At 37.7% G+C, this 27,943-nt stretch overlaps 1 protein-coding gene across 1 annotated transcript in view; it reads left to right on the forward strand.

The window, feature by feature from the left end:
- LOC128196172 (uncharacterized) overlaps positions 1–27,375 on the forward strand; it is a gene marked incomplete at its 3' end in the record, with an annotated part of 117,873 nt that extends 90,498 nt beyond the window's left edge. Inside the window, exon 5 of the mRNA XM_052876252.1 lies at positions 26,479–27,375. Coding sequence (XP_052732212.1) covers positions 26,479–27,375 — 897 coding nt within the window. The remainder of the gene's footprint in view (positions 1–26,478) is intronic.
- Between the last annotated feature and the right edge of the window lie 568 nt (positions 27,376–27,943).

The following is a 27,943-nucleotide window of genomic DNA, read 5'->3' on the forward strand; positions in this document are numbered from 1 at the left end:
TTCTTGCTACTTACTAGAGTCCTTAGATCAAAATCACTCTTAAATCCACTTAAGTCTTAAAGACAACAAAAAAAACACAAAGCAAAGAAAGAACACAACCTAACTCTAAATTCGGACCCCTAAGAGAGCTTCCTATTCGCACAAGATATATGCTATCTAGTCGAAGATTGGAAAAACCATTAAAGTGAGGTTTCCTAGGTGAGGCTTAGACTTTGGATCTAAGACACACTCACCGACTACTCAATTTTAGGTTGTGAGACTTCTTTGAGTCTAGTTACAAATGAGGGAAGAGCACTTGTGAACTCTAGCACCTCACTTGCTTAGATTTGGAACTTACAACCAAAGAAACCAAAGGAAATTACAAAAGAAATTTGGTAAATTGTAAGAAAAAAATGCGAATTGACTAAGGGAAAGATGTGTGCAGCTTTGGCTTCTCAAAACAAAGAATGAACTATGCTTAATTCACAACAATCCTCTCAGCTGCAAGTGATCACTCAAGAACACAACTATGCACTTCTAAAGTGTGCTGCAGAATTGTCACGGTTTTCCCATCCAAAGTACCATCTTCTTGCCTTTGCTCCTCTTCATTGAACCTTCTTTGATGCTTCCAATTCGTGATACACCTTCTGAGGTATAAACCACCTACCCAACAAGCCAATTAATCACTGAAAATATCACCTCAAATGCTGTAATTTTCACAACCAAAAGACAGCAACACCAGGAAATTTTTCAAACAGTTGGTGTGCAGAATGTAGAAAAATCGAAAATCAAGCAATGAAAGGAGTTTCAAACACGGTGGCACCTCAAATAGATCCTAAGAATGGTTCTAGATCAGATTTAAAACACAAGAAAAGACTTTAGATCAGAATCACACACGAATTGGCTATGCATTGAAAATTGACAAAACTGTTTGATGAAATGCCTGAATGAGTTGCACCAGATTTTTGCACCAGATTTCTGCACCAAATTTTTATACACTTCAAACTTTCGAAACTGATGATGCAATGGTCCTAAGTGCCTTTTAACATTTGTAATATCTCTTTTGAATTGTTATCTTAATATTTTAAATGGACCATGGCTTTTATTGCATCTAAAAATGATGAATCAAGCAAAGTAATGCAGTGCAGAATTTGACAGAAAAACCAGCACAGTTTTGCAGCAGAGTCAATTTTTTTTCAATGCAGAAAAATAGACCAAATGAACAGTACTGCACCTAGTTATTTTCCAATGATTCAAACATGTTTTGATGATGATTTATAACTTGTTGGAACTAATTGGATACATCAAAACTATATAAAACAGAAAATCACTACTGCAGTACCATATTTGAGCTAAATTTAACAACTAGCATGGTCAAATTTTGATTCAAAAGCAATTCTGATTTGAAAACAGTAAAGAGGAGTTAGAAATGGTATTTGAAAGTTGCACAAATGCAGAAATTCAGTGTTGATGATGGTTAGTAATGATCTAATACTAACCACACACAATTAAGCAGAATTTTCTCAAGGAGACACATGCATCTCGGCCAAATGCTTGGAACATGACAAACTATTTGGAATCAACTCATTTCATCTTCCAAATGGTTCAGACAATGGATCATTCAACTGCTGTTCAATAGAACAGTGCACAAGGCTATATGAACAGCAGAATTTTTGTTACAGCAGTACACTTTCTGGAAAACAGAACAGAAACCATGCAGATCTGAGTTTGGTTGGTAAAAATTTAAACACCTGAGCTCATCTCTTGATTGTTCATTGCTCTTAATTGGTGTAGCCACATCCAACACTTTCAGAACCGTAAAACTGGGTTAAAAACCAGATTTGATGACAGAACAACAAATTAACCAAACATGACTAAGACAACACCAGAAATGATGTTTAAATGGTAAAATAGACTCAAACAAGCAAAGACAGCCGAATAAAATGAAGGAAAACTCAAGCAAAGACAGCTAGTAGCCAATGAAATTAAGAATAGATCCTAAACACAGCAATAATTGATGAAAAACAGTGCAGAATTTTCAGAAACACATCAAGAACAACCAGGAAATTTTTGACAGCAAAGAAATGGAAGAAATCTGGACTTATCTCACGGTTCTAACTTGAACCTAGGCTCATGATACCACTTGATGCATCAAGGAGGATGCATAGGAGCAGATCCGTGAGACTGGAGGAAGCAACCAGCTCTGCTGCAACTGAAGAATCAATGGAACAATCAAGAAAAGCTTGGTGCAGTGCTGGATCAGTTGTAGCCGAGAAGGCTCTCTGTTTTGGCTGGACTGAGTGGAATGTATGCAGCGGATTGAAGTGATTATGGTGAGGTGAAATGGAAGTTTGCTTGAGGGAATGGTAGACTATCTCAGGCGGCTTCCACAATGGAAGAAGATAGCAATGGAAAAGCAAGCAAGTAGAGATGACTTTCGGATGAGAGAAAATTGCAAAGTGCAGAATTCATCTTTTATATATTTCCAAAAGTAAAATACATGCTTAGCCCAGGAGATTATATAGCTAAATCTCAAGTCCAAGCAATGCTTATGCATGTGAGGTAAGTAGATCCATAAAATACGGATCAAATGCCACCTCACCCACATGTGCAAAGTGTGATAGATTTCTAGAAGCCATATTATTCACGTGGCTTATTACATAGGCGCATAAGGGAATTAAAATAAGCTAATACTACCCCTTAGGCTACTATGCACACCCCCCCCTATGTGCCAAAGTCCACTTTTACCCTTCTCCATGTTTTGGCATCTTACAAGCATCTTCTAGATCTCCAATCTTCCATCCAAAGATAGCAAAAAGGGTTTGGCCTTTGGGAGAGTACTCATCTTGTAGTTTCTTAATCATCCCTCTTGTGAGAGGCCCAATGGTGCTAGGCCTTCTTGTATCAATCCACTTCACCAATCAACACTTGCATCCATTTCAAGACATTCCCGTGAGCTGCTGCTTTCAAATCAGCTTTCTTCCCAACTTGACACCACACGCTTCTTGCTTCCAGCTCCACCTAATCACTTCCTCAACGCTGCTTCTTGGTCGTGACACCTTCCGGCTTCATCTCTCCGTGAAACACCTCACTTTTCATAATGAAAATTAAACAAGCATTCTCAGGAATCCAGCGTTTGCAAAAACGAAGTAAAAAAAAATGAAAGTGTGTTCTTCATTCATCATTCAAAATAACGTTTTAGTCAAGAAACATCAAAATGTGCCTCCAAACCAAAAGCCTGGACCGAGAGTTTTTTTTTTTTTTTGAGAGAGTGGGTGGCCAAATGCAAGTGGCGGCTGGCTCCCTCCCTTAAGGCTGTGTGTCCTCTTTTTTTAGGGTAGGGTCCACACAATAAAACCCTAGGGTGCCAAGTCACTAATTTCTAATTTTGGGTTTAATCTAATTTATCAAAAATTGACCCAAAATATAAGAGTTGATTCAAAAATTCTAAACTACTGAATTACAATTTAATTAATTCAAAAATGTCTGTGTGGAGAGTCTTGAATTTATTTGGCATTCTTCCCGATGTCCCAAAATGTATTTCCGAAATTTTCCTGCACTTCAAAAATGCACTTAATCAGCTCAGAAAACCCAAATTAGCACAATTACAAATTTCCGACCAAATTAAGCAGAATTCGGAAAACGGGGAAATAACAAACAATTAAACACAATTCCCTAGTTTATTTAAGTGCATTAAACTAAATATAATTCAAGAAATGACGACTCATCAGCAACCAATATGCTATTGGGAGAAATTCCCCGGATCTAGACTTCCCCGCACGTTCCCATATCGACAAAATCAATGATCATGACAATGAATGAGTTAAACAAAGCAAGCATTAAGCAAAGAGGAAAAACCCTCACTAGTGATGAAAGAAAGCATAAGTCTTAAAATAAGATGTTAAAACATTAATTCCATATATGAGAGTTTCACAAGACTACATTGATTCCCCAACAACAATACAAGGTTTAGTTCACCATATTCATGGTGAAACTAGTGAATAATAATGAAATAATAGAAGATAAAACCCTAGAAAGGTGAAAAGGGAGCCTGACCATCCAAGATCTTCCTTCAAAGGGGTGGAAAAGAGAGTGTTTGCTTCATTCTAGCCAAAGATACAAACCCTAGGAACACCTAAAGCTTATATATTATTCGTAATAATACAGAAAATTAGGCCCAAGCCCAAAATAGTGCCGCTTAGCGGTAAACTACCACTCAGCGGTAAGTGCGTGAGTTGGTTTCATCCCCCTCAGCGGCCTTTTCACCCCTCAGCGGAGCCAACGTGAGTTTCTGAGTGTCGCTCAGTGGTAAACTGCCGCTGAGCGGTAGTTGCGGCTTCTCCTTTCCATCATTCTTCACTTCTTTCACCAAATTCACCTTAAAACCTGCATAAAACACTGAAATCAAGCATAAACCTGTCCAGCTCTCTTATTTCTAAAAATATAACCAAAAGCATGATTTCAAGCTAGTTTCTAAGTGTTAAAGGTTGCTTATATTATCAAATTTAAGCATGAAAATAACAGTTTTTCAACTGTTATCAGTTGGGTCTGGACCTGACGTTAAAAGGCCAAAATAACAGACGTTAAATGCCCTTTCCGCACTAGTGTGTACACAAGACACTGAAGATTCCTTCCTCAAAATCACCCTTCCCGTAGATTGAAAAAAGCGTTTAATGGAAGTCTATAGGATGATATAGTGTGTAGACCACGTAATGGGGAAGAAGTATACGACCAGGTGAGGAACATTGATGTTGTCTTCAGAAAACATAAAAAAATACCGTTGAGAAAAACATTTGGAAAAAGCGATCAATATTCTTTAATCTTCCATATTAGTGTAAACTTGATGTGCGACATTGCATAAACGTGATGCATGTTGAAAAAAATGTATGTGATATTGTTGTTGGGACTTTACTAAACGTTAAAGAAAAGAAAAAAGATGGAGTGAAAGCACGACAAGACTTGGTTGGCATGGGAATTCGTTCTGAGTTACATCCGTGATAACAATTGAAAATACTGTTATCTATGATGTAATTTTGACACTAAATGCACCCTTTTCTGCTTAGAAACTTGCTTGGAATCATGTTTTTGCTTTAGTTTTGTGAATAAGAGAGTTGAGGTTATACTTGATGATTTTATTACTAAATTCCCTTGATTTTGTAGGCTATTAGAATGATTTGAAAGAAGAGTTAAAGTATCAAATAGTTGGAATGCAGAAAAGTCAACCAGAGTGCAAAAAAGTCAACCAAAGGGCAAAATTTTCGCCCTGCGCTGCGCCCGGGCGCCCTTCGGGGGCGCTTGAGTGCCAAAAGCCACGCCCTGGGTGCCTTTCGAGGGCGCTTGAACGCCAGAAGGTGTCATTCGATGCCCGGGCACCCCACTTAGGGCGCTTGAGCACCAACGACATGGGTCGGACTTCGTTTCTGTTATGTTTTTGCTCTATTTAAAGGTGTTGAGAGAGTCACACCTCACACAAAAATTGATTGCAAAATTAATGCAGTATAAACTAGGAAGTGACTCCTGGGTCGTCTCTCAAGGACCAAATGTGGTTCGAATCTTAGGTCAAACACGAAAGGGGGGGGGTTTGGAAATTTTGTTCTGATGCGAAAAAAAAAAAATTAAATTAAACTGTAAATTAAATAAAATCGTAACCAGAATTGAAAGCATTGATGAAATTATGGAAAACAGTAAGGTCGAACGGTTCTTTTAACAAGGCCAATCGGTTTTGACAACTAACGTGTCGAAGACCAATCGGTTCGTCAAAAACCGAACGTTCAAGGTGAGGACCGATCGGTTCCAGCAGTAAAACAGAAATGCGCACAATAAAGCCGAACGGTAAAAGTAAAAACTAAAGCACAAGTAAACACCGATCATTACAAGCAGAAACCGAACGGCCCTAAGAATGGGCTGAACGGTAAGCATGGAGACCGAATGGCCTCCAAACCAACGAAATAGAAATGCAGGAAAGTCAAACCGAACGGTTAAAGCAACTTAAACAGTAAGGTAAAGGCCGAACGACCCTACAGGTGACCAAACGGTATGAATATTAAGACCGAGCGGTCTCTAAACAACAATTATTATAAGCACGAACACAGAAGCCAAACGGTTCTAAAGAGTGACCGAACGGTAGGCGTAAGCATAAATGAAGGAGCCGTTCGGTCTCTAACAGACCGAACGGTATGACAGTAAAGGCAGGAACAGTAAACGCGCACAATGCAGAAACGTAATTATAGTGAATTAGAATGCACAAATTAAACTTAAGCATATAACGCAAACCCAGAAACACAAACTTGAATGGAACCAGCGACTGAAAGCAAGCATGAACAATAAAATCCTACCATGGCAGTGTGAAAGAGATGATGAACAATAAAACTTGCAGCACAATGAACAGTAAAAGCGTAAAATGAATAAGAAACTTGAGTGGAGAAACAAATTCAACTAGAAAATTTCAAAGAGACTTAGTTCAGTACATGAAAATGGGAAAGAAACCAAAACCTAAACCTCCCCAAAGGGGAGGAAGAAGAAGAGCTCCCTGGTTCTGAAATTGCAAGTGGCGTTCGGAGAGAGTTGAGAAATCTGATTTTAGGGTTTTTATATACCCCGAAAGACCAAAATTCCCTTCTAATGGGCTTGCCCTAGTAAATGACCTAAAAAGGGGACCAAAGTCCTAAGCTTTGACCCAAAGACCTTGTTAACCGAAACTACACTCTAACACTGACGTGGCCACACTCTTTTAGTCCCAGAATATGATTACTGCTGATAACTTCATGTGACCGTTCAGTCACAACTAGATGGCCGTTCGGTAAGCAATGGTCTATAGGCTCAGGAATTGATCGGCGCAGACTTCCTCAGACCGTTCGGTCATAAGTTGATAGACGGGGCCCAAGCCCAATTAGTTTAGTGTAGTATTTCTTTTACTTTTATTAAAGCATGTGTAAAAGGTGTTAGGCATGTGCTAGATAGGAGGGACTTTTAGTCCTATATATAGCCATGACACCACCTCTTGTAAGATACTTTTGAGAATAATGAATTAAACTTTCTGTAGAGAGAACTCCAGAATTTAGTTCCCTTGAAAGTCAAGGTTAGAGAATCCCAAAGGATCTCCTCTAGCCACCTTCCATCTCACGTTATCATTCTCTCATTTTCCATTATCCAAATCTCTCTCCTCCATAACATCCATATCACACCAGTTTCACCAATTACTAGCTTCCTCGTGGCTTGCATCAGATTTATTGCCACGCGTGCCTTTTTCCCTCACGAGTTTCCATCAGCACAACACTACATCTTCATTTCGCGAATCTTCATCTACTTCACTCTCGAGAGAGAGCTCTTCCACCACGAACCACATCGTTTCCGCAGACCTCCCCGTAAATCATTTTCCACCGATTAATTCCCTTCTCGCCGACTAAAATCACTTCCTCACCGTTCAAATCCGTTTTCGCATCAAACCCTAGGTTTTCCACCGAACAAACCTCCAATCCTAGGGTTCCTAATTCTTCCGCTGCCTCATCTGTTTCTCCTTGGCAGAATCTGAGGATTCACTGGTCAAATCGTTTCTTCAGCTGCTTCTCGGTACTTCATCTCGATCAAATCCAGATTTCACGTCGTCTCCGTATTCAGCTCAAGCCGTCAGCTATCAAGTGGGATTCAGAGCCTAGGTTAGGCGCGTCCGCTTGAGCTAAGTATCTCGTTTCTCTCTGATCTGAGTTTTACTGTTCGTGGATTCTCAAATTGTCGGTCTCGATCTGTTTTCTATTCTTGAGATTCAATCTGTGCGTTTGGTTGTTTTCAAATTTTCCCGTGTTGTTCATTATCATTCGTTGAATGTCTTGAGTATTTTACTTTGTCTTGTTCATTGTTTGGTTTCTGTACATCAATTGCTGCTTACAGTAGGTTCTGGTTGAGTCAATTTGTGTGTTTTCTTTTCTTTGAGTCTTTTCCTCATTTTAATCGGTCCATTTGTTCATTTGAGTCATTTTCATTGATGAATCATATTCTGTCATGTTTACAGTTATGTTTAATTGCTTAAAATGTCATAAATTCTGTGTTCAAAGCTGTATTTGATTTTTTTCTGAGATTCTGGATTATATGATCAGTGGATGTACACCATATGAGCTATGATACAGTCATTGTGAGCTCGGGTGCATGCAAAAGTGACCTTAATCTCAGATTTAAGTGTTGTTGATATGTATTCTGATTTGCGTTTATTGTCATGGCCAATACATATTATTTCGATGATAAAAAGCTTGAATGAGTTCGTATCAGGTGCACACCAATTAAGCCATGAATTGCTGAAGCAAATAGCTTGGTGGCATCTTGTGAAAACTCCAATAGTATCAAAGTTGTAGTTGACCGATCTGCATTGTCTTGTTTGAGTCTAGTTTTTTGTTTTAAAATCTGTTTGGCATATAGATCTTGCTGGAAATCTTGCATTAACTTCCTCGTGTCTTGCTCAAGTTTCCAATTGCTGTTTTAAAGTCATTTTCATCAATAATTTGTCAATTGACTCAATAAAACTTAAGATTGGTGGTGTGGTTGAGCTGTTTGATTGCATAATTGGCTATTGCAAGTTCAATTTTCGAATTACTATTTTCTGCATCCAACTTCAGAGCAAAACAAGTTGTTTTGATATTTCAAACATGATGCAATAGCTTAATTCGAGTTATATCAGCCTTTGTGCAATTTCACCTTTGAAAACCCCAATTTTAGTTCAATTTTTTTGTACAAGTTGGAACTGCAGTGTTGAATTTTTCTTGTGAATTAGATCATTTCAAGAGGACTGGATTGTAGCAATAGCAAGGATCTGTGATAAAAAAAAATAAAAATACAAAAAGATGAATATGATATATTCAATGTAAAAAGCTTTTCAGACCTGTACAATCCAGTTAAAACCAGTTTCAAAACAGAACTTCAGATTTAAACATATACACTGGTTTCTTTGTGGCATTCCAATTAACAGTTTTGAAAATTCAGTTTTGGATGCTGCATGTGATTTCAGTTTCGACTTGCTGTGGTCTTTGATTTCTTGCTTTTAAAATCTGTTCTAGTGCCACTCATAGGTTCAGTTTGAGTGCTCACTTTGCTCAAAAGCTTTGTTTCTTGCTTGTCTTTGTTGGTTATCTGGTTTTGTCTGCAATGCATGTGAAATCTATTCTGCCAATCTTTAATTGAAGCTTTTAATTGCTTATTTCATCTGGTCTAGAGTTTCCTGGGTTAGAGTCTGGTCTGCTATTTGAGTAGTTGTCCTGTTTGTCCATCACTTGCCTTAGCCTAACCATTTTTCCTGATTTGAGAAATCTGATTCCATCCTGGTTTTTGGGAATTGAAAGAAGGTAAGTGTGAATGGTAGCATATTAGGTGGTGGTGATCCACAGGATTCTCTGGCTTAGACTGAAAATTTCATTTGAGTGCCTTAAAATGTTTTAAAGAGAACTCTGGGTGCTGTGAGATTAGCGGCTATTGGCATTTACAAGAGTTCAGTTTCAACTAACCATTTGTTGATTGTTCATTGTGCAGGAAACGAAAATGAGATGATCAGAGTGGAGAGTTGTGACTGTTTAAGAAGTTATTGAAATCAATTTAGTTCATAAACTGTTTGATGAAGTCAGTGAGATATTAAATGCTTGAATGTGATTGCTGATTTGCTAGTGATGCTAATTATGCTTGTGAATGTTTAAACTGTCATTGCACTCACTTTATTGTCAAAAATTGCCTGCTGAATTAATTGATCTACTCACTGTTTGACAGTGAAATGTTGATTTCATGGTTTAATTGGGCATGTTGAATGCTGATGTTGATTTGGTAAGATTTCTTTTAACTTGGTAGATGCATAGGAATTGCAAATAATGTGCTGATGGTTTTATGAGCATTTTTGGAATTGCAAGAACACTGTTTTAAAACTGCCAATTTCTGATTTGCCTCACATTACTCTGTCCATTGATTTGATTAGCATGGTCCACTGATTTCTGAATTAGTTAGGACATTGTTCTTGACTAGTGTGGTCCAATTGTTTCTACCCAGTGTAATTCACTGAGTTGCTGCAAAGGTTGCTCTTGTCATAATCAGTTGTGCATCAATCTGTTTTTAATTGCCAATGTATCATCCAGTTTTAAGAAGTGATTAAAGCACCTAAATTATTCTGCAGTGAATTACATCCAATCTAAATCTAGTTCACTCTCCATTTGCACTTGCTGGATTTTGTTGCTGGATTTTGTTTAGATTTATGTGTGCAGAGTTGATGTTTGAGAGTTTAGTTTGAGCAGAAGTTTACTAAGAAAACAACAACCTAAGCACTTCATATGGAAGCTTTGAACTAAAGGGAGTTTTCTTTTACCTTGAATGGCTTATGTTTGCTTTGATTGAACTGTTCTTGTCATGGTTTGTAATTACTTGTACTGTGTGAATTGTTGATGTTGGTCTGAATATCTGTGCAGGTTTTCTCTGTGCAACACATAGTACTGGACAGTCAATAGGAACCTTTCTCTGCATCAAGTGTACAAGCCCAAGAAAAGGGAATACTCATTTAATTGTAAATTCCCTCTTCCAATATGTTCGTTAACAGCTCTCTGATCCAGCTTCGTACATTTGTGATTGTAGAGTTGAACCCAAGAGTTAGGAGACTCCAACGTTGTCCAGAAGTAACCAAAAAGTGGAGCACTAGATCCTTCATGCGGATTTGAATCAGGACCAGGATTGAAGCATAGCTGTTATTTGTTTTTTTAATTGTTTCTTCATTTTGATGTGTAATAGGCTCTATTGTTAGTTTTCTTAATTTCATTGTAAAAGGCCATTCAAAGTCCAAGTGTCCTGGAAGAGTCCTTGGTGCTCTTTCAACTCTTGGCAAAACTTTTCTTGTTTGTGTTTAAATTTTAGTGTCTTACGTTTAGGGTGATTTAGGCTAAAAGGGATTAAACTCTAAGCCTTGTCACATTAGAGTCCGAAGAGTCTCGTCTTTTAGTGTTTAATTGTTGTGATTTTTTTGTGAGTTGTGTTCTTTGATTTTAAAAGTGATTTTAGATTAAAGGATAACTAGTAGTAACCTAAGACATTTCTGGCAAGGCAAGACTTGGTAATTAAGCAGTCTTCATGACTCACCTCTCTTACCTGGGACTTGTCTAAGTGTGAATCTTGTATATCTTTTACACTAGAAAAACTTTTAGAAACAAAGAGGTCTTGTTATCCATATAGGTCTTCTAGGAATTTTAATGTTGATAAGCAACTTAGTTACAAAGACATCAAAAGAGCACATGATAAAGCTAGAAGGAAGTCTTGTTCATCTTATGAATTTGATAGGATTGAAGATGATTTGTATAAACAAGCTAGTGAAAGTATTCCATTCTTTGGTGATGATATTGGTGCATTAACATACCTAGCTTGGGAAAAGGAAATTGATGACATGCATTCATTCATGGTGAGCAAAAGTAAATATGAATCCTTCTATTCTAGATATAATGAATCTTATATTCTTAGTCTTTACACTTCTAGTTTTAAAAAGCATGCAAGAGAGTGGTGGGATGATAGGCAATATCATGTTAAGATAGGTAGAAAATATCCCATTCATGATTGGAATGAATTGAAAGCTTGTATGAAAAGAAAGTTTGTGCCTCGAGAAATTGAAAGAAACTTAGAACTTATGAGAGAGCTTATTAGAAAAGGTGAGTCATTCATTCAAAATATAAGTGGGTACTCTTGTAGGGAAAGTGAGTTTCTAGAAAAACTTAAGAGGCTATGGGAAGAGACAAGCAAATATAGAATTGAGAGATTAAAAAGAGAAAAACAAAAGCAAGAAGTAAGAGAGAAAAGAGAAAAAGAGAGAAGAGAAAAAGAAAGAAGAGAAGAGGAAGAAAGAGAGAGAAGAGAGAGAAGAGAAGAAGAGAAAAAAAGAGAGCAAGAGAGAAGAGAAGAAGAAGAAAACAAGAGAAGAAAAGAGGAAGAAAGAGAGAGAAGAGAAGAAGAAGAAAACAAGAGAAGAAAAGAGGAAGAAAGAGAGAGAAGAGAAGAAGAAGAAAACAAGAGAAGAAAAGAGGAAGAAAGAGAGAGAAGAGACGAGGAAGAAAGAGAAAGAAGAGAAAGAAGAGAAGAAGAGAAAAGAAGACAGAAAGAGAGAAAAGAAGCACAAAGAAGAGAAAAGGAAGAAGTTGAAAGAATAGAAATGGAAGAAAAGAAAAAGCAACTAAGGGTCACATCTCCTCCTACCCTAGAAGCTAGATTCTTAAGGGGAGGTTTTCTATCCTCTCACTTTTCTCCATTTATATTTGAATTTTCCAAATTTCACTTTTCTTTCAAAGACTTTGCCACTCCATCTTTAAAAATGTTATCACTTTCAACACACGCAAAGTCACAACTTGGGTTATGGTTACCTTTATGGTTACCAATAACTCAAGATACACATAAAATTTCAAATGAAGAAAGGTTTCTTTGTTATATTAACATTAAAAATTTCAAAATTAGGAAACCTTCTTCTACACATAGTCTTTTATATATATTATTGGGTCAAAGAAAACTAATTAGAGATATGTTTGATGTTTATTGCAGATGGATATTTGACCCAGGAGGAACCCTTGTGAAGCCAACAAAAATAAGTCTTCAGAAGCACCATCAGATTTGAGGACAAATCCTTTCCAAGGGGGAGAGGATGATAGATGGGGCCCAAGCCCAATTAGTTTAGTGTAGTATTTCTTTTACTATTATTAAAGCATGTGTAAAAGGTGTTAGGCATGTGCTAGATAGGAGGGACTTTTAGTCCTATATATAGCCATGACACCACCTCTTGTAAGATACTTTTGAGAATAATGAATTAAACATTCTGTAGAGAGAACTCCAGAATTTAGTTCCCTTGAAAGTCAAGGTTAGAGAATCCCAAAGGATCTCCTCTAGCCACCTTCCATCTCACGTTATCATTCTCTCATTTTCCATTATCCGAATCTCTCTCCTCCGTAACATCCATATCACGCCACTTTCACCAATTACTAGCTTCCTTGTGGCTTGCATCAGATCTATTGCCACGCGTGCCTTTTTCCCTCACGAGTTTCCATCAGCACAACACTACATCTTCATTTCGCGAATCTTCATCTACTTCACTCTCGAGAGAGAGCTCTTCCACCACGAACCACATCGTTTCCGCAGACCTCCCCGTAAATCATTTTCCACCGATTAATTCCCTTCTCGCCGACTAAAATCACTTCCTCACCGTTCAAATCCGCTTCCGCATCAAACCCTAGGTTTTCCACCGAACAAACCTCCAATCCTAGGGTTCCTAATTCTTTCGCTGCCTCATCTGTTTCTCCTTGGCAGAATCTGAGGATTCACGGGTCAAATCGTTTCTTCAGCTGCTTCTCGGTACTTCATCTCGATCAAATCCAGATTTCACGTCGTCTCCGGATTCAGCTCAAGCCGTCAGCTATCATAAGTGGTCGGACATGTTGTATACCGTTCGGTCGGCATGCTCTACATGTTTTTCTGATCATTCGGTGGATGTAATGCAGCATGTTCAGTAGAGGCTTCCAGCAGTGCTTTCTCAACTCGTTCGGTAGTGACTTTGGCAGACCGTTCGTTGACGCTCGGTTTGTAGTGGTCGGCCTAAGTGCAAGCTTCAATTGACCGCTCGGTACTCATTCACTGCCCGTTCGTTGACGCTCGGTTTGGAGGCCGTTCGGTCTCCATGCTTACCGTTCGGCCAAGTCATCAGAAGATCGTTCGGTCATGACTCTCAAATAGCTTCGGTGACCGTTCGGTATTGAACAGATCGTTCGGTATTAAGCTGACCGTTCGGTCAAGCCTATGTGTGCACTGAGTTTTCAAACAGTGAGTGCCCTGCAAAATAGTCATTGAAATAATTAAGCCTAAATAATTCAAATTAATTAAAATAAGAATTAGTCTTGAAATTAAGCTCAAATAGTGAAAGTGAGACAAAAATGGAGAATTAAAAATACTTCACTAACAAAATATGGTGCGGAAAGCTAAGTGTATAGTGTAAAATGGTGACTCATCAAAAGGACCCAGATGATGACAAATTTATGAACACCGAAAACGGCGCCACAAACTTGTTTAACCCACGGCAAGTGTGACCGAATCGTATCAAGTAATAAACTCGGTAAGACCAAGTATCGTTTTCCTAAAGGACTCACGGCCTAGTTAGCTATATGATTTGTTGATTATTTAAGACTTGTAAACAATTGATTTTAGGTTTTTAATGAAAAAGACAGTAATTAAACATGTATGCATGAATTTGATCAATGGAAAAGAGGAATACAAACACTTTAATGAATTAGATGGATGAGTATGTTGTTGGGGTTATCAATTTCATCTTATCCACTCTCATATACTTTAGGAATTCATCCTTCTTTTCATCAAATGCTAATGTCACTCTCTAAATCACCTTGCAAGAAGGCCTATCCTTAATTACGATTTCATACAATTCCTAGCATCCCTAATAATTAATTCTGAAGTGCAGAAGCTTAACGGCAACCAACTCTCATATTCCTATGCCTAGGCAATATGCTATTGGGAGAAATTCCCCGGATCTAGATTTCCCCGTACGTTCCCATATCGACAAAATCAATAATCATGGCATTGAATGAGTTAAACAATGAAAGCTTTAAGCAAGGAGGAAAAACCCTAACTAATGATGAAAGCATGTATCTTAAAGTAAGATATTAAAACATTAATTCCATATATGAGAGTTTCACAAGACTGCATTGATTCCCCAACAACAATACAAGGTTTAGTTCACCATATTCATGGTGAATCAAGATGAACAATAATGAAAGAATGAAAGATAGAACCCTAGAAAGATGAGAAGGTAGCCTAAGCATCAAAGATCTTCCTCCAAGGGGTGGAAGAGTATGTGTTTGCTTCGTCTCCAGCCCAAGATACAAAACCTAGGAACACCTAAAGCTTATATATTATTCGTAAAATTAGATAAAAGTGGGCCTAAGCCCAAAAGAGTGCCACTCAGCGGTAAAGTACCACTCAGCGGTAAGTGCGTGAGTTGATTCTTCCCCTCAGCGGCATTTTCACCCCTCAACGGATCCAACGTGAGTTCCTGAGTGCCGCTCAGCGGTAAACTACCGTTGAGCGGTAGTTGCGACTTCTCCTTTTGCACTTTTTTATGTCTTTTCTGATTCCATCTCTATCCTTCTTCACTTCTTTCACCAAATTCACCTTAAAACCTGCATAAAACACTAAAATCAAGCATAAACCTATCCAGCTCTCTTATTTACAAAAATATGAACAAAAGCCTGATTCCAAGCTAGTTTCTAAGTGTTAAAGGTTGCTTTTAGTATCAATTTTAAGCATGAAAATAACAGTTTTTCAACTGTTATCACAACCCCAAACTTAGAACTTTGCTTGTCCTCAAGCAAACAAGATGTAACTCAATCTTCTACCAACCAATACAATGGTTTACTCCATTCAAAAACCCTCTTTTCAAGGTAAGTAAAAAATTTAATTAAGCTCATGACAAAGACTTCAATCAAGACATACACATGCTTTAGTGTTCACAAGGTCACTTAATATCCAACAAATGCTATTTTTCATGAATGATCAATCAACTAAGCATGGATGTTCATGCGCTCATGGAATATTTCCTCACTAAGTAAAGTGTTTCACTCAAATACAAGTGTATAAGAGGTAATCACTCATTCGCTCTACTATCACAATGTCACATGAATTGACTTTGCCTTTCATTTAACCACAATCAAATAAATTCACAAGCATGCATCATCACAAGGACTTTTCAATGGCTTATAATGTGGCTGGGCTAACAAGAAATTGCTTTTTCTAGATCACAAAACCCTTGAGTTAAGAGAATCATATAAACACAATCATTCTTACTTTTCCTAACTTTCCTTTGCATTTTGCTTTGCTTTTTCTTTTCTTTTCTTTCTCTTTTCACATACTTAATTCTTAGCTCTTAGCTCAATGCTTTCAATTTCCCTTTTTATTTTCCAACAACCCCAAACTTGAACATTTTTCAATACCACAAAACATTTTCTACTTAACTCAAGGTAAAGCTTTCAACAAGGGTTTTAAATTTATGTTCAAAGCTAAGGGTTCAAAGGATAGAACACATAGTGTTATCTTTTAGTGGCTTACTTCATGCAATTTGGCTAATATAAGGGTTACCAACAAACGGCCTTGATCATATAATGCAGACAAGCAATTAATTCAATCATAGAAAACCTGGGCAAAGTTATTCATGCTTCCAAAGTAATAACTCAAAGTAATAACTCTGGAGCTCAAAACCTCACATAAAACCTCATTCACAGTTGACATACACATCCTGCTTAATATCACAATCACAATCATAATAACTTGCATTTGTTCACAAAGCTTGTGAACCACCTATAAGCATGTAATGTACATATCTCAAAATCAATCCATATCAAAGCATCATTCAAGCATTACTTATCAAACAATCACAATTATCAGCAAACCATCATAACAGATAAAGTTTCCAATTGAGTACATCAAACCCTATTCTAAAAATAAATAAATAAGTTCAGAAAACCAAACAAAAACATAAGTCCTGCTTTAGTTATGATAGCCTTCATCAGTAAATGCTATCTTAGCTCCTCATCAATCTGAGCTGTCATCTGTATCCTCCTCTTCATCCTCATCTTTTGCATCCTCAAATGCATCATCCTCATCATCATCAACATCATCTTCTTCCATCTCCATAGCTGAAGCTTCAGCTGCTTCAGCTCTGTCTCCTTGTACCTGCTCTTCTGGCCAGGCTACCACATTATGAAACTCCTCCATAGTCCACCTGTGTGCTGGAGGTGTCTCATACATTCCAACAATCATCTCAGCAGTAGCCACCTGCCCTCTTTGGATAGACTGTAACTATGCACCTTTGAGAGACATGTACATGTCCCTCATCTGGAAAGGTTCTGCTTCATGTGTCTCAGCAGATGCCTGACTCTGTGCTTGCCCTCTTTCTCTACGAGTATGGCGTGGTGGAACTGGCTAAGCCGCCTCCTCACCTCCACAGTATTGTTTGTAATAGGCCTCATTAATTGCTTTCCTTGGCCTTTCAAATGGTGGAGCAGAAGTATCCACTCCTAAGGGTGCTTTGCTGTTTGTTGTGTTGGCGCACATCCTTATCTCATCAGCTATTATCTGTCCAATATTGACATTCAAGTTTCTGATTGCACAGTAAAGGAGAAGTGCCCTACTAAGAGTGATATCTGACACATGAGAACATGGCTGAATGTTGGCATGAGAAAATGCCATCCAATACTTTGCAAAAGGAGTCAAGTCAGTTCTCCTGATGTTGACCACAGAGCCAGTTCTATTTCTCTGAAAATGTCCTCCAGGTACACATAAAACTCTCTCCACGCCATCAAAATCAGCGCCTTCTTCCATACAGAGAGCAAACTGGCACTGCTCACCAGCCCACACAGTATCCAAGAAGTTATTGATGGAATCAGGATCATACCTAATAGCATGGCGTCTGACATAGCCTAGGTAATTTTCAGCTGGATAATCACTAATCTTTCTTGCATTAGTGTAGAACTCTTTCACCACAGCTATATTGGCAGGTGTAGAGTATGTGGCTAGCTTCCCCCAATCATTCCCTAACAATTGCTCTCCAAATTGAGGAGCAAAGTTAGGTATCATTCCAACCTTTCTCTCCATAAGTAGTCTCCTATCTTGGACCACCTTGAAGTGCTTTTCATGTTTGCGAGATAGGAACCTGCTAGAATGGGGTTGTTCTGGTTCCTTTTCTTTTCTTTTGGATGCCATGGTCTTCATTCTTTTGCCTGAACAGGATGTCATTCCTACATCAAACACAGATACAAAACCACAAAAATGTTGCTAATCATTAGTAAAACACATCCAACACCATTATTTTGAAGCTTAAACTACCGTTGAGGGTCAAAATCACCCCTCAGCGCCACCAGTGCAGCTATCCAGAACGCAACTCAGCAAAAATCACAAGTCTGTCAGAGTGCCGCTCAGCGGCAAGTTACCCCTGAGCGGTAAATCTATAGAATTTTGAAAAACTCTTTTTGGCTTATCCTAACTCCACCCCTGATAACAGTTGAAAAACTGTTATTTTCATGCTTAAAATTGATACTAAAAGCAACCTTTAACCCTTAGAAACTAGCTTGAAATCATGCTTTTGTTCATATTTTCAGAAATAAGAGAGTTGGACAGGTTTATGCTTGATTTCAGTGTTTTTGTGCAGGTTTTAAGGTGAATTTGGTGAAAGAAGTGAAGAAGGAGAGAGATGGAATCAGAAAAGACATCAAAAAGTGCAAAAGGAGGAGCCGCAACTACCACTCAGCGGCAGTTTACCGCTGAGTGGCACTCAGGAGTTCACGGGGGATCCGCTGAGGGGCAAAATGGCCGCTGAGGGGAAGAATCGAGCTCGCGCACTTACCGCTGAGCGGCACTTTTATGGGCTTGGGCCTAATTTTCTTTATTATTACGAATGATATATAAGCTTTAGGGTTTCCTAGGGTTTGTATCTTTGACTGTGTCGAAGCAAATACTCTCTCTTCCACCCCTTTGAAGGAGGATCTTGGATGCTCAGGCTACCTCTTCAACTTTTTAGGGTTTTATCTTTCCTTATTTCATTATTATTCATCTAGTTTCACCATGAATATGGTGAACTAAACCTTGTATTGTTGTTGGGGAATCAATGTAGTCTTGTGAAACTCTCATATATGGAATTTGTTTTTACATCTTATATTTAAGACCTATGCTTTCTTTCATCATTAGTTAGGGTTTTTCTTCTTTGCTCAATGCTTGCTTTGTTTAACTCATTCACTGCATGATTATTGATTTTGTCGATACGGAAACGTACGGGCAAGTCTAGATGAACTAATTATTAGGAATGCTAGGAATCGTATGAACTCGTAATTAGGGAGAAGCCTTCTTGAAAGGTAATTTAGAGAGTGGCATTAACAATGATGAATTGAATGTTGAATTCCTAAAATATATTAGAGTGGATAAGATGAAATTGATAAACCCCAACAACATACTCATCCATATATTCCATTGAAAGTGTTTGTATTTTGTTTTAGCCATTGATCAACCTCATGCATACATGTTTATTTTCGTCTTTTGCATAGTAAAATCCAATTATTTCGTTCTTAAGTCTTAGCTAATCAACAAATCACATAACTAAACTAGGCCATGAGTCCTTTGGGAGAACGATACTTGGTCTTACCAAGTTTATTACTTGAAACGATTCGGTCATACTTGCCGATTGTTCAACAAGTTTGTGGCACCGTATTTCGGTGTTCATAAATTTTTCCATCAAGTTTTTGGCGCCGTTGCCGGGGACTCTGGTTTAACTAGTTTATTTGTTTGATTATTGATTATCTTTGACTTGTTTTTGAATTTTTTAATTTAAATTTCGAATTTTTCATTTTCTGTTTATATTTTTCAGTTTTTATTTGATTTGATTTTATTTTATTTTTTGGTTATTATTTTATTTTATTTTATTTTTCTGTTTTTATTTCCTATCTTCTTATCTTTTCAATTATATCCTTTGATTTGTTTTTATCTATCTTCTATATCTTTTTGTGCTAACAAATATTTTTTAGGGTTTTGTGCCTAATGTCTGCAGGATGCAATTTGGTCAAGAATTTAACTATATGGGCACTCAATTCTACTAAGGTAATTTCAACCACTGGTGGGAACCTCACTCAAGCATGAATAACAGTCAATTTTGGCAAGCTGTCAAACAATTTAAGAATCTACCACCACAACAATGGCAGCAAAAACCCTCTCTATCACGAAGAAGGATAACGTTGGAGGAGGCAGTTCAACAGTACATACAGATACCTAATTGTCATCACAAAAACACTCAAGCTGCCGAAGAATTTGATAGGCCGCCACCATAACAATGGCAGCAACAATCTTCTCTATCAGAAAGTTTGGATGACACCCTTGAACGATTTTTGAAAAATTCCAACTCTACTCAGAAAAGCATTGAAGAATCATGTAAAAGAATGGAGATGCAACTTCGTTACATTAGTCAGAGATTGAATGATGAGGTTAATACTGAAGTTAACCTTAAGGAGGAAGGGCAAACCATTGTCACTGAAAGTGACAAGATTCTTGATGAGAAAAAAATAGGGGGAGATGAGGAACAGATAGAGAGAAAAGAAAAAGAAGAGTTGAGTGAGAAAAATAAAGATGAAGAAAAAGAAAAAGAAGTGGTTAAGAGAGAAGAGAGAAAGAAAATTTGTGTGAAAATAAAGAAGTTGAAAAGAAAAAGAAAAGGGAAGAAAAAAATAAAAGAAAAGAAAAAGAGAAAATTTAGGGAGAGAAAAAGGAAGAAAAAGAAGATGAGAGGAAAGAAGAAGAAATCATATGAAAAATCCCATCCTCATCTAAAGAAGAATCATGGGAAGGAAAAGAAATTCAAGTGCTTTATGGAAATCTTCAAGAAATTGGAGATTAAAGTTCCTATGATTGAGACATTGCAACAGGTTCCTGGTTTGATCAAATTTCTGAAGAAGTTCAGTAGAAAGAAGAAAAAGAAGAAAGAACATGAGCTTTACTAGGTAAAGCTAATGACGTTAAAAGAGCGCTTGCTGGGAGTCAACCCAGTGATTTAAGAACTTTTAATTTTTGGTTTTGGTCATGTAATTTTGAACTTTTGGACATTTTGTTGTTTTTGTTATAAGTTTGTTACAGGGTTTACATCTACTAATGGATGTTAGGCGGAAAAGTATCTACTGAAGGATACTATGATTGTATACACCTACTGATGGGTGTTGGTGGATTTTTGGGTCAGGCTCGTGACGTTAATCAAGCGCTACCTGGGAGGCAACCCAGTTGATTGATTGTTTTTGTTTGTTTCATTATAGTAGTATAATAGGGTTGTGCATAAGTAACCTGAGAATTGAATTGCAGGGAACCAGTGAGGGGCATGTTTAGGAGGCTCGTAGGAGAAGAGCACTTCACGAAAGTGCCGCTGAGCGGCAACTTACTACTGAGCGGTACTCTCGCAGAATGGGCTTTAGTTTCCCCTTAGAGGGATCCGAGCCCATTAGGGTATTTTTATACCCTAAGTTGCGCATAAGCTTCTGTTTGCTGGCTCTTCTCTGCACAAACACTCCCACATACCTTTTCCAAGGTTTTCTACATCTTTTCCCTCTTCCCTCTTAAGAAAATCTCTCTTTCACTCACTTTCTCACTAGTATTTCATCTAAGTTTGGGGTTGGAAGAGAGCATCTTAGCTTGGAAGCATTCTCATTGCATCTAGTATCTCCATCCAAGTAAGTAAAAGGATTTTGTTCATTCTAGGGTTTTTGATTTTGAATATGATTGTCAAACCATGAATATTTAGGGGTATTGATTTCTATGCATGATTTGATGATATAATTGATGTTTGAACCGATTAAACTGCATGATTTTGATCTGGAAAACTGAAAATTGCATTTGGGTGGAGTTAGGACAGCTTAAAAAAAAGTTTTTAAAAATTCTGCAGAGTTACCGCTCAGGGGTAAACTGCCGCTGAGCGGCACTCTGCAAGACGTGATTTTTTTTAGTTGTTGCGTTCTGGAACGTGGCATTGGTGGCGCTGAGGGGTAAATCTGACCCTCAGCGGTGGTTTAGCTTCGAAAGGAGTTGTATTTTGTGTTTTTACTAATGATTAACATCATGTTCTGTGGTTTTGTATCTAGGTTTGACTGCAGGAATGGCATCCTCTTCAGGAAAAAGATTGAAAACCATGGCAACCAAGAGAAAGGAAAAAGAACCAGAACAGTCCCATTCTAGTAGGTTCCTCTCTCGGAAACATGAGAAGCACTTCAAGGTGGTGCAAGACAGAAGACTCCTTATGGAGAGAAAAGTTGGAATGATACCTAACTTTGCTCCTCAATTTGGAGAGCAATTGTTAGGGAATGACTGGGGAAAGCTAGCCACATATCCTGCACCTGCCAACATAGCTGTGGTAAAAGAATTCTACACCAATGCAAAGAAGATTGGTGATATTCCAGCTGAAAATTATCTGGGCTATGTTAGAGACCATGCTATCAGGTATGATCCTGATTCTATCAATAACTTCCTCGATACTGTGTGGGCTGGTGAGCAGTGCCAGTTTGCTCTTTGCATGTGATAACAGTTGAAAAACTGTTATTTTCATGCTTAAAATTGATACTAAAAGCAACCTTTAGACTTAGAAACTAGCTTGAAATCATACTTTTATCCATATTTTCAGAAATAAGAGAGCTGGACAGGTTTATGCTTGATTTCAGTGTTTTTGTGCAGGTTTTAAGGTGAATTTAGTGAAAGAAGTGAAGAAGGAGAGAGATAGAATCAGAAAAGGAATCGAAGAGTGCAAAAAGAAGAAGTCGAAGTCACCGCTCAGCGGCATTTTACCGCTGAGCGGCACTCAAGAGGTTGCGGGAGGTCCGCTGAGGGGCAAAATGGCCGCTGAGGGGAGAAAACGAGACGCGCAATCACCGCTGAGCGGTATTTTACCGCTGAGCGGCACTTTAATGGGCTTGGGCTTAACTTTTTGTAATTTACGAATGGTATTTAAGCTTTAGGGTTTCCTAGGGTTAGGGATCTTTGGCAGAACGGAGGCAAACACTCTCTCTTCCACCCCTTTGAAGGAGGATCTTGGATGCTCAGGCTACCTCTTCACCTTTTCAGGGTTTATTCTTTCATACTTTCATTGTAATTCATCTAGGTTCACCATGAATATGGTGAACTAAACCTTGTATGTTTGTTGGGGAATCAATGTAATCTCTTGAAGCTCTCATATATGGAATTTATGCTTGCATCTTTTAATTAAGACTTATGCTTTCTTTCATCATTAGTTAGGGTTTTTCCTCTTTGCTTAATGCTTGCATTGTTTAACTCATTCTAATGCATGATTATTGGTTTTGTCGATACGGACACGTACGGGGAAGTCTAGATCCGGGGAATTTCTCCCAATATTATATTGGTTGTCGTTAAGCTCCTACACTTATGAATTAATCATTAGGAATGCTAGGAATTGTATGAACTCGTGATTAGGGAGAAGCCATCTAGAATGGTACTTTAGAGAGTGGCATTAACAATGATGATTTGAATGTTGAATTCCTAAAATGTATGAGAGTGGATGAGATGAAATTGACCCCCAACAACATATTCATTCATATATTCCATTGAAAGTGTTTATCTTTTGTCTTTGCCATTGATCAAACTTCATGCATACATATTTAATTTTCGTCTTTTGCATATAAGATCTCAAATATTTCGTCTTTAAGTCTTAGTTAATCAAGAAACCACACAACTAAACTAGGCCGTGAGTCCTTTGGGAAGAACGATACTTGGTCTTACCAAGTTTATTACTTGAACGATTCGGTCATACTTGCCGATTGAAAAACAAGTTTGTGACATCATATTTTGGTGCTTACAAATTTGTCCATCAAGTTTTTGGCGCCGTTGCCGGGGACTCGTGGTTTAACTGGTTAATTTGTGTGATTATTGATTATCTTTGACTTTAATTTTGAATTTCTGTTTTTATTTTTCTGTTTTTATTTTATTTTATTTTATTTTATTAGGTTAGATTTGATTTTATTTTATTTGTTTAGATTTTATTTTATTTTATTTTATCTTTTAGATTAGGTTAGATTTTATTTTTTAGATTAGGTTTTATTTTATTCTATCTTATTTGATTCTATCTTCTAAATCTTTTTATCTTCTGAATATATATCTTCTTCTATATCTTTTTGTGCTAACAAATCTTTTCTAGGGTTTTGTTTTCTTGTGTATGCAGGAAGCAATTCGAACTAGGAGTAAGAAAACAATAGAACCACTTCTTGAAGGTCTAGAAGAGAGTAGAAGGAGAAGAAGAATCAGAACGTCTAGAGAACTTTTTCCTTCTCCAGAAACTCTCCTACAAACATCACCACAAGGTTCTGTTCATAGCACAGGAAGTATGGAGAATAACAATGCTAGAAGAACTATTGCAGATTACACTAATATTGCTGGACCTCAGCACTTTAACAGCATAGCTAGACCTAGAGTCAATGCAGCCAATATGGAGGTCAAACCAGCACTAATTCAACTGGTGAAGAGTAATCAATTTAATGGGTTATCTCATGAAAGCCCATATGAGCACCTTACCACCTTTAACGAGATTTGCAACACGGTCAAGATTAATGGGGTGCCAGACGAAGCTATCAAACTTAGCTTGTTTCCTTTCTCATTGGGAGGCAATGCTAAGCTTTGGTTGAATTCTTTTCCAGAAGAAAGTTTCACAGAGTGGGAAGCAGTGGTCACAAAATTTTTAAACAAATACTTCCCACAATCTAAGGTGACCAAAGGCAAGCAAGAGATTTCTTCATTCAAGCAGGGCATGGAAGAATCACTGGGACATGCTTGGGACAGGTATAAAAGCTTGTTACGTAAAACTCCCATGCATGGTTTCAAAGAAGAAGAAGTAGTCCTAACTTTCCTTGGAGGGCTTGGTTCACAAACCAAGATGATGCTGAATGCCTCAGCAGGAGGCAATATTAAATGGAAAACTCCAGAGGAAGCAACTGAACTTATTGAAAATATGGCTACTAGTGACAACGAACTCAATATTGAAAAAGGAGATCCTAGTCAGAAGGAGTTGTTACAATTAAATGAGGCCTTGCTTATCCAAAATAGAATTATCTCTCAACAGCTTGAAGAAGTAACCATGAAACTTTCTCAAATACCACAGGAAGTACAACAGGTTTCAATGGTTCAAGAGCACCAAAAATGGCAGATGCAATCTACTCCAGTTGAGAAAACAACAACGCTTGAAGAGACTTTCCAGAGATTCTTAAAGACAAATGCGTCTTATTGTCATAATGTGGATGCTGCATTTAAAAAAATGGAGGTCTATGTTGAGAGAATAGTTGAAGAAATGAAACATGATAATCTTGGAAAGGAATGTAAAACTGTTGTGACTAGAAGTGGTAGAGTGTTAGAGGAGAGAAAAAAAGAGAGAAAAGAGAAAGAAAATGAGAGTGAGAGTGAAAAAGAAACATGTGAGTGGAAAGAAAGAGTTGAGAGAGAGAAAAAGAAAAAAGAAGAAGAGGAGAGGAGAGAAAAAATGAGAGAGAAGAGAGACAGAAAGAAAAAGAGTATGAAAAGCCACTTCCTTATCCAAAGGGTTATTCAAGGAAGGAGAAAGAAAAGCAGTTGGAAAGATTCATGGAACTGTTTAAGAAGTTGGAGATCACTATACCATTCTCTGAAGCATTGCAACAGATGCCAACATATGCAAAATTCTTGAAGGAACTTCTCACAAAGAAACACAAGTACATTGAGAAGGAAACTATAAATATACAGGGCAATTGCAGTGCAATCATACAGAAACTACCTCCTAAACTTAAAGACCCAGGAAGCTTCACCATTCCATGCACCATAGGAGATGTGAAAGTTGGAAGAGCATTGATTGATTTGGGAGCTAGCATTAATCTAATGCCGCTATCCATGTGCAGAACAATTCAGGGGCTGGAAATTAAACCAACCAGAATGGCTCTTCAATTGGCAGACAGGTCTCTTAAATATCCATATGGAGTGGTTGAAGATGTTCTAGTGAAGGTTGACAAATTTGTATTTCCAGTAGATTTCATTGTGATGGAGATGGAAGGAACTAGTGATGTTCCTCTTATTCTTGGGAGACCTTTTATGAAGACTGCTAGAGTTTTGATTGATGTAGAGAATGGTAAGCTTAAATTGAGAGTTGATGATGAAGAAGTCACTTTTGATGTATCCAAGGCCATGACGTATCCAAATGATGACAAAGCATGTTTTCAATTTGATGAACTTGATGAAGTTTGTATGGTTCAAGAAAGAATGGTGCGTAACATTTCTCCATTGGAAAAAACGCTCATTGATGCATGTGAAGATTTGGATGAAGAAGAAGAGAAATTGATTGATGAATGTCTGATGGACTTGGAAACATTGAAAAAGGGTCCAGAGGAAGATCCAATATTCGAAACAATTGATAAGGAAGAAACAATCAAAGCACAGTCTCCAGAACTAAAAAGATTGCCATCACATCTGAAATATGTGTTTTTAGAAGAGGATGGAACAAAGCCAGTCATTATCAGTAACTCTTTATCTTTAAAAGAAGAAGAGCAGTTGATAGAAATTCTGAAAGCCAACAAAGAAGCAATTGGGTGGTCAATATCAGATCTCAAAGGTATTAGCCCAACTTATTGCATGCACAAGATTTTTATGGAAGAAGACTATAAACCAAGTGCTCAACCATAGAGAAGGTTAAATCCTGTTATGAAGGAAGTGGTCAGAAAAGAAGTGTTGAAACTGCTAGAAGCTGGTATCATCTATCCAATCTCTGACAGTGCATGGGTGAGTCCAGTACAGGTGGTGCCAAAGAAAGGTGGGATGACAGTAATTTATAATGATAAGAATGAACTTATTCCCACTCGGACAGTTACTGGCTGGCGTATGTGCATTGATTACAGGAAGCTGAATAAAGCTACTAGGAAAGATCATTTTCCTCTTCCTTTCATGGATCAGATGCTAGAAAGGTTATCAGGGCAGGCTTTCTATTGTTTTCTAGATGGATATTCTGGATATAATCAAATTGTGGTAGATCCAAAAGACCAGGAGAAGACGGCTTTTACTTGTCCTTTTGGTATCTTTGCATATAGAAAGATGCCTTTTGGATTATGTAATGCTCCAGCTACGTTTCAGAGGTGTATGCAGGCAATCTTTGCTGATCTTTTAGAAAAATGCATTGAAGTATTCATGGATGACTTCTCAGTTTTTGGAAACTCCTTCCAAAGATGTTTAGCTAATTTGAACACTGTCCTCAAAAGATGTGTTCAGACAAATCTGGTTTTGAATTGGGAGAAATGTCATTTTATGGTAACTGAAGGAATTGTATTGGGGCACAAAATTTCTACTAAAGGAATTGAGGTAGACAAAGCTAAAGTAGAAGTTATTGAGAAACTACCTCCACCAACAAATGTAAAGGGGATTAGAAGTTTTCTTGGTCATGCTGGGTTTTATAGAAGATTTATCAAAGATTTCTCAAAAATTGCTAAACCATTGAGTAATCTCTTGATGAAGGATGCTCCCTTTGTGATGAATGAAGATTGCCTGAAAGCTTTTGATATATTGAAGCAGAAGCTAGTGTCAGCTCTAGTAATTGCAGCACCAGATTGGAATCAAAATTTTGAATTAATGTGTGATGCAAGTGATTATGCAATAGGAGTTGTCCTCGGCCAAAGGAAAGAACAAAAGTTTCATCCAATTTATTATGCTAGCAAGGTGCTGAATGATGCTCAATTGAATTATGCTACCACAGAGAAAGAGTTTCTTGCCATTGTATATGCTTTAGAGAAATTTAGACCTTATCTTATTGGGTCTAAGGTGATTGTCTATACAGATCATGCAGCTATTAAATATTTGTTGACAAAATCAGATTCTAAGCCACGTCTGATCAGATGGGTACTACTGTTGCAAGAATTTGATGTAGAAATCCGTGATAAGAAAGGAAGTGAGAACTTAATTGCTGATCATTTGTCACGGTTAGTCAACAATGAGGTCACTAGCAAGGAGCCTGAAATCTGGGAATCTTTTTCAGATGAATCACTCATGTATATTCAGCAGAGGCCCTGGTTTGCTGATATGGCAAATTTCAAAGCTGCAAGAGTCATGCCGGAAGATTTAACTTGGCAACAGAGAAAGAAATTTCTGCATGATGCCAAGCAGTTTGTGTGGGACGATCCATATTTGTTCAAGATTGGAGCAGATAATCTTCTGAGGAGATGTGTTACAAATGAAGAAGCAGAAGGAATTCTCTGGCATTGTCATGATTCACCTTATGGAGGACATTTTAATGGAGAGAGAACAACAGCAAAAGTCCTTCAATCAGGATTCTATTGGCCAACTTTATTTAAAGATGCTCATAATCATGCTAGGAATTGTGACAAATGTCAAAGAGCAGGGACAATCACTAAACGTCATGAGATGCCTTTACAAGGTATTTTAGAGGTTGAGG

The sequence above is a fragment of the Vigna angularis genome, chromosome 4 (genome assembly GCF_016808095.1).
Source record: "Vigna angularis cultivar LongXiaoDou No.4 chromosome 4, ASM1680809v1, whole genome shotgun sequence".
Lineage (NCBI taxonomy): Eukaryota > Viridiplantae > Streptophyta > Magnoliopsida > Fabales > Fabaceae > Vigna > Vigna angularis.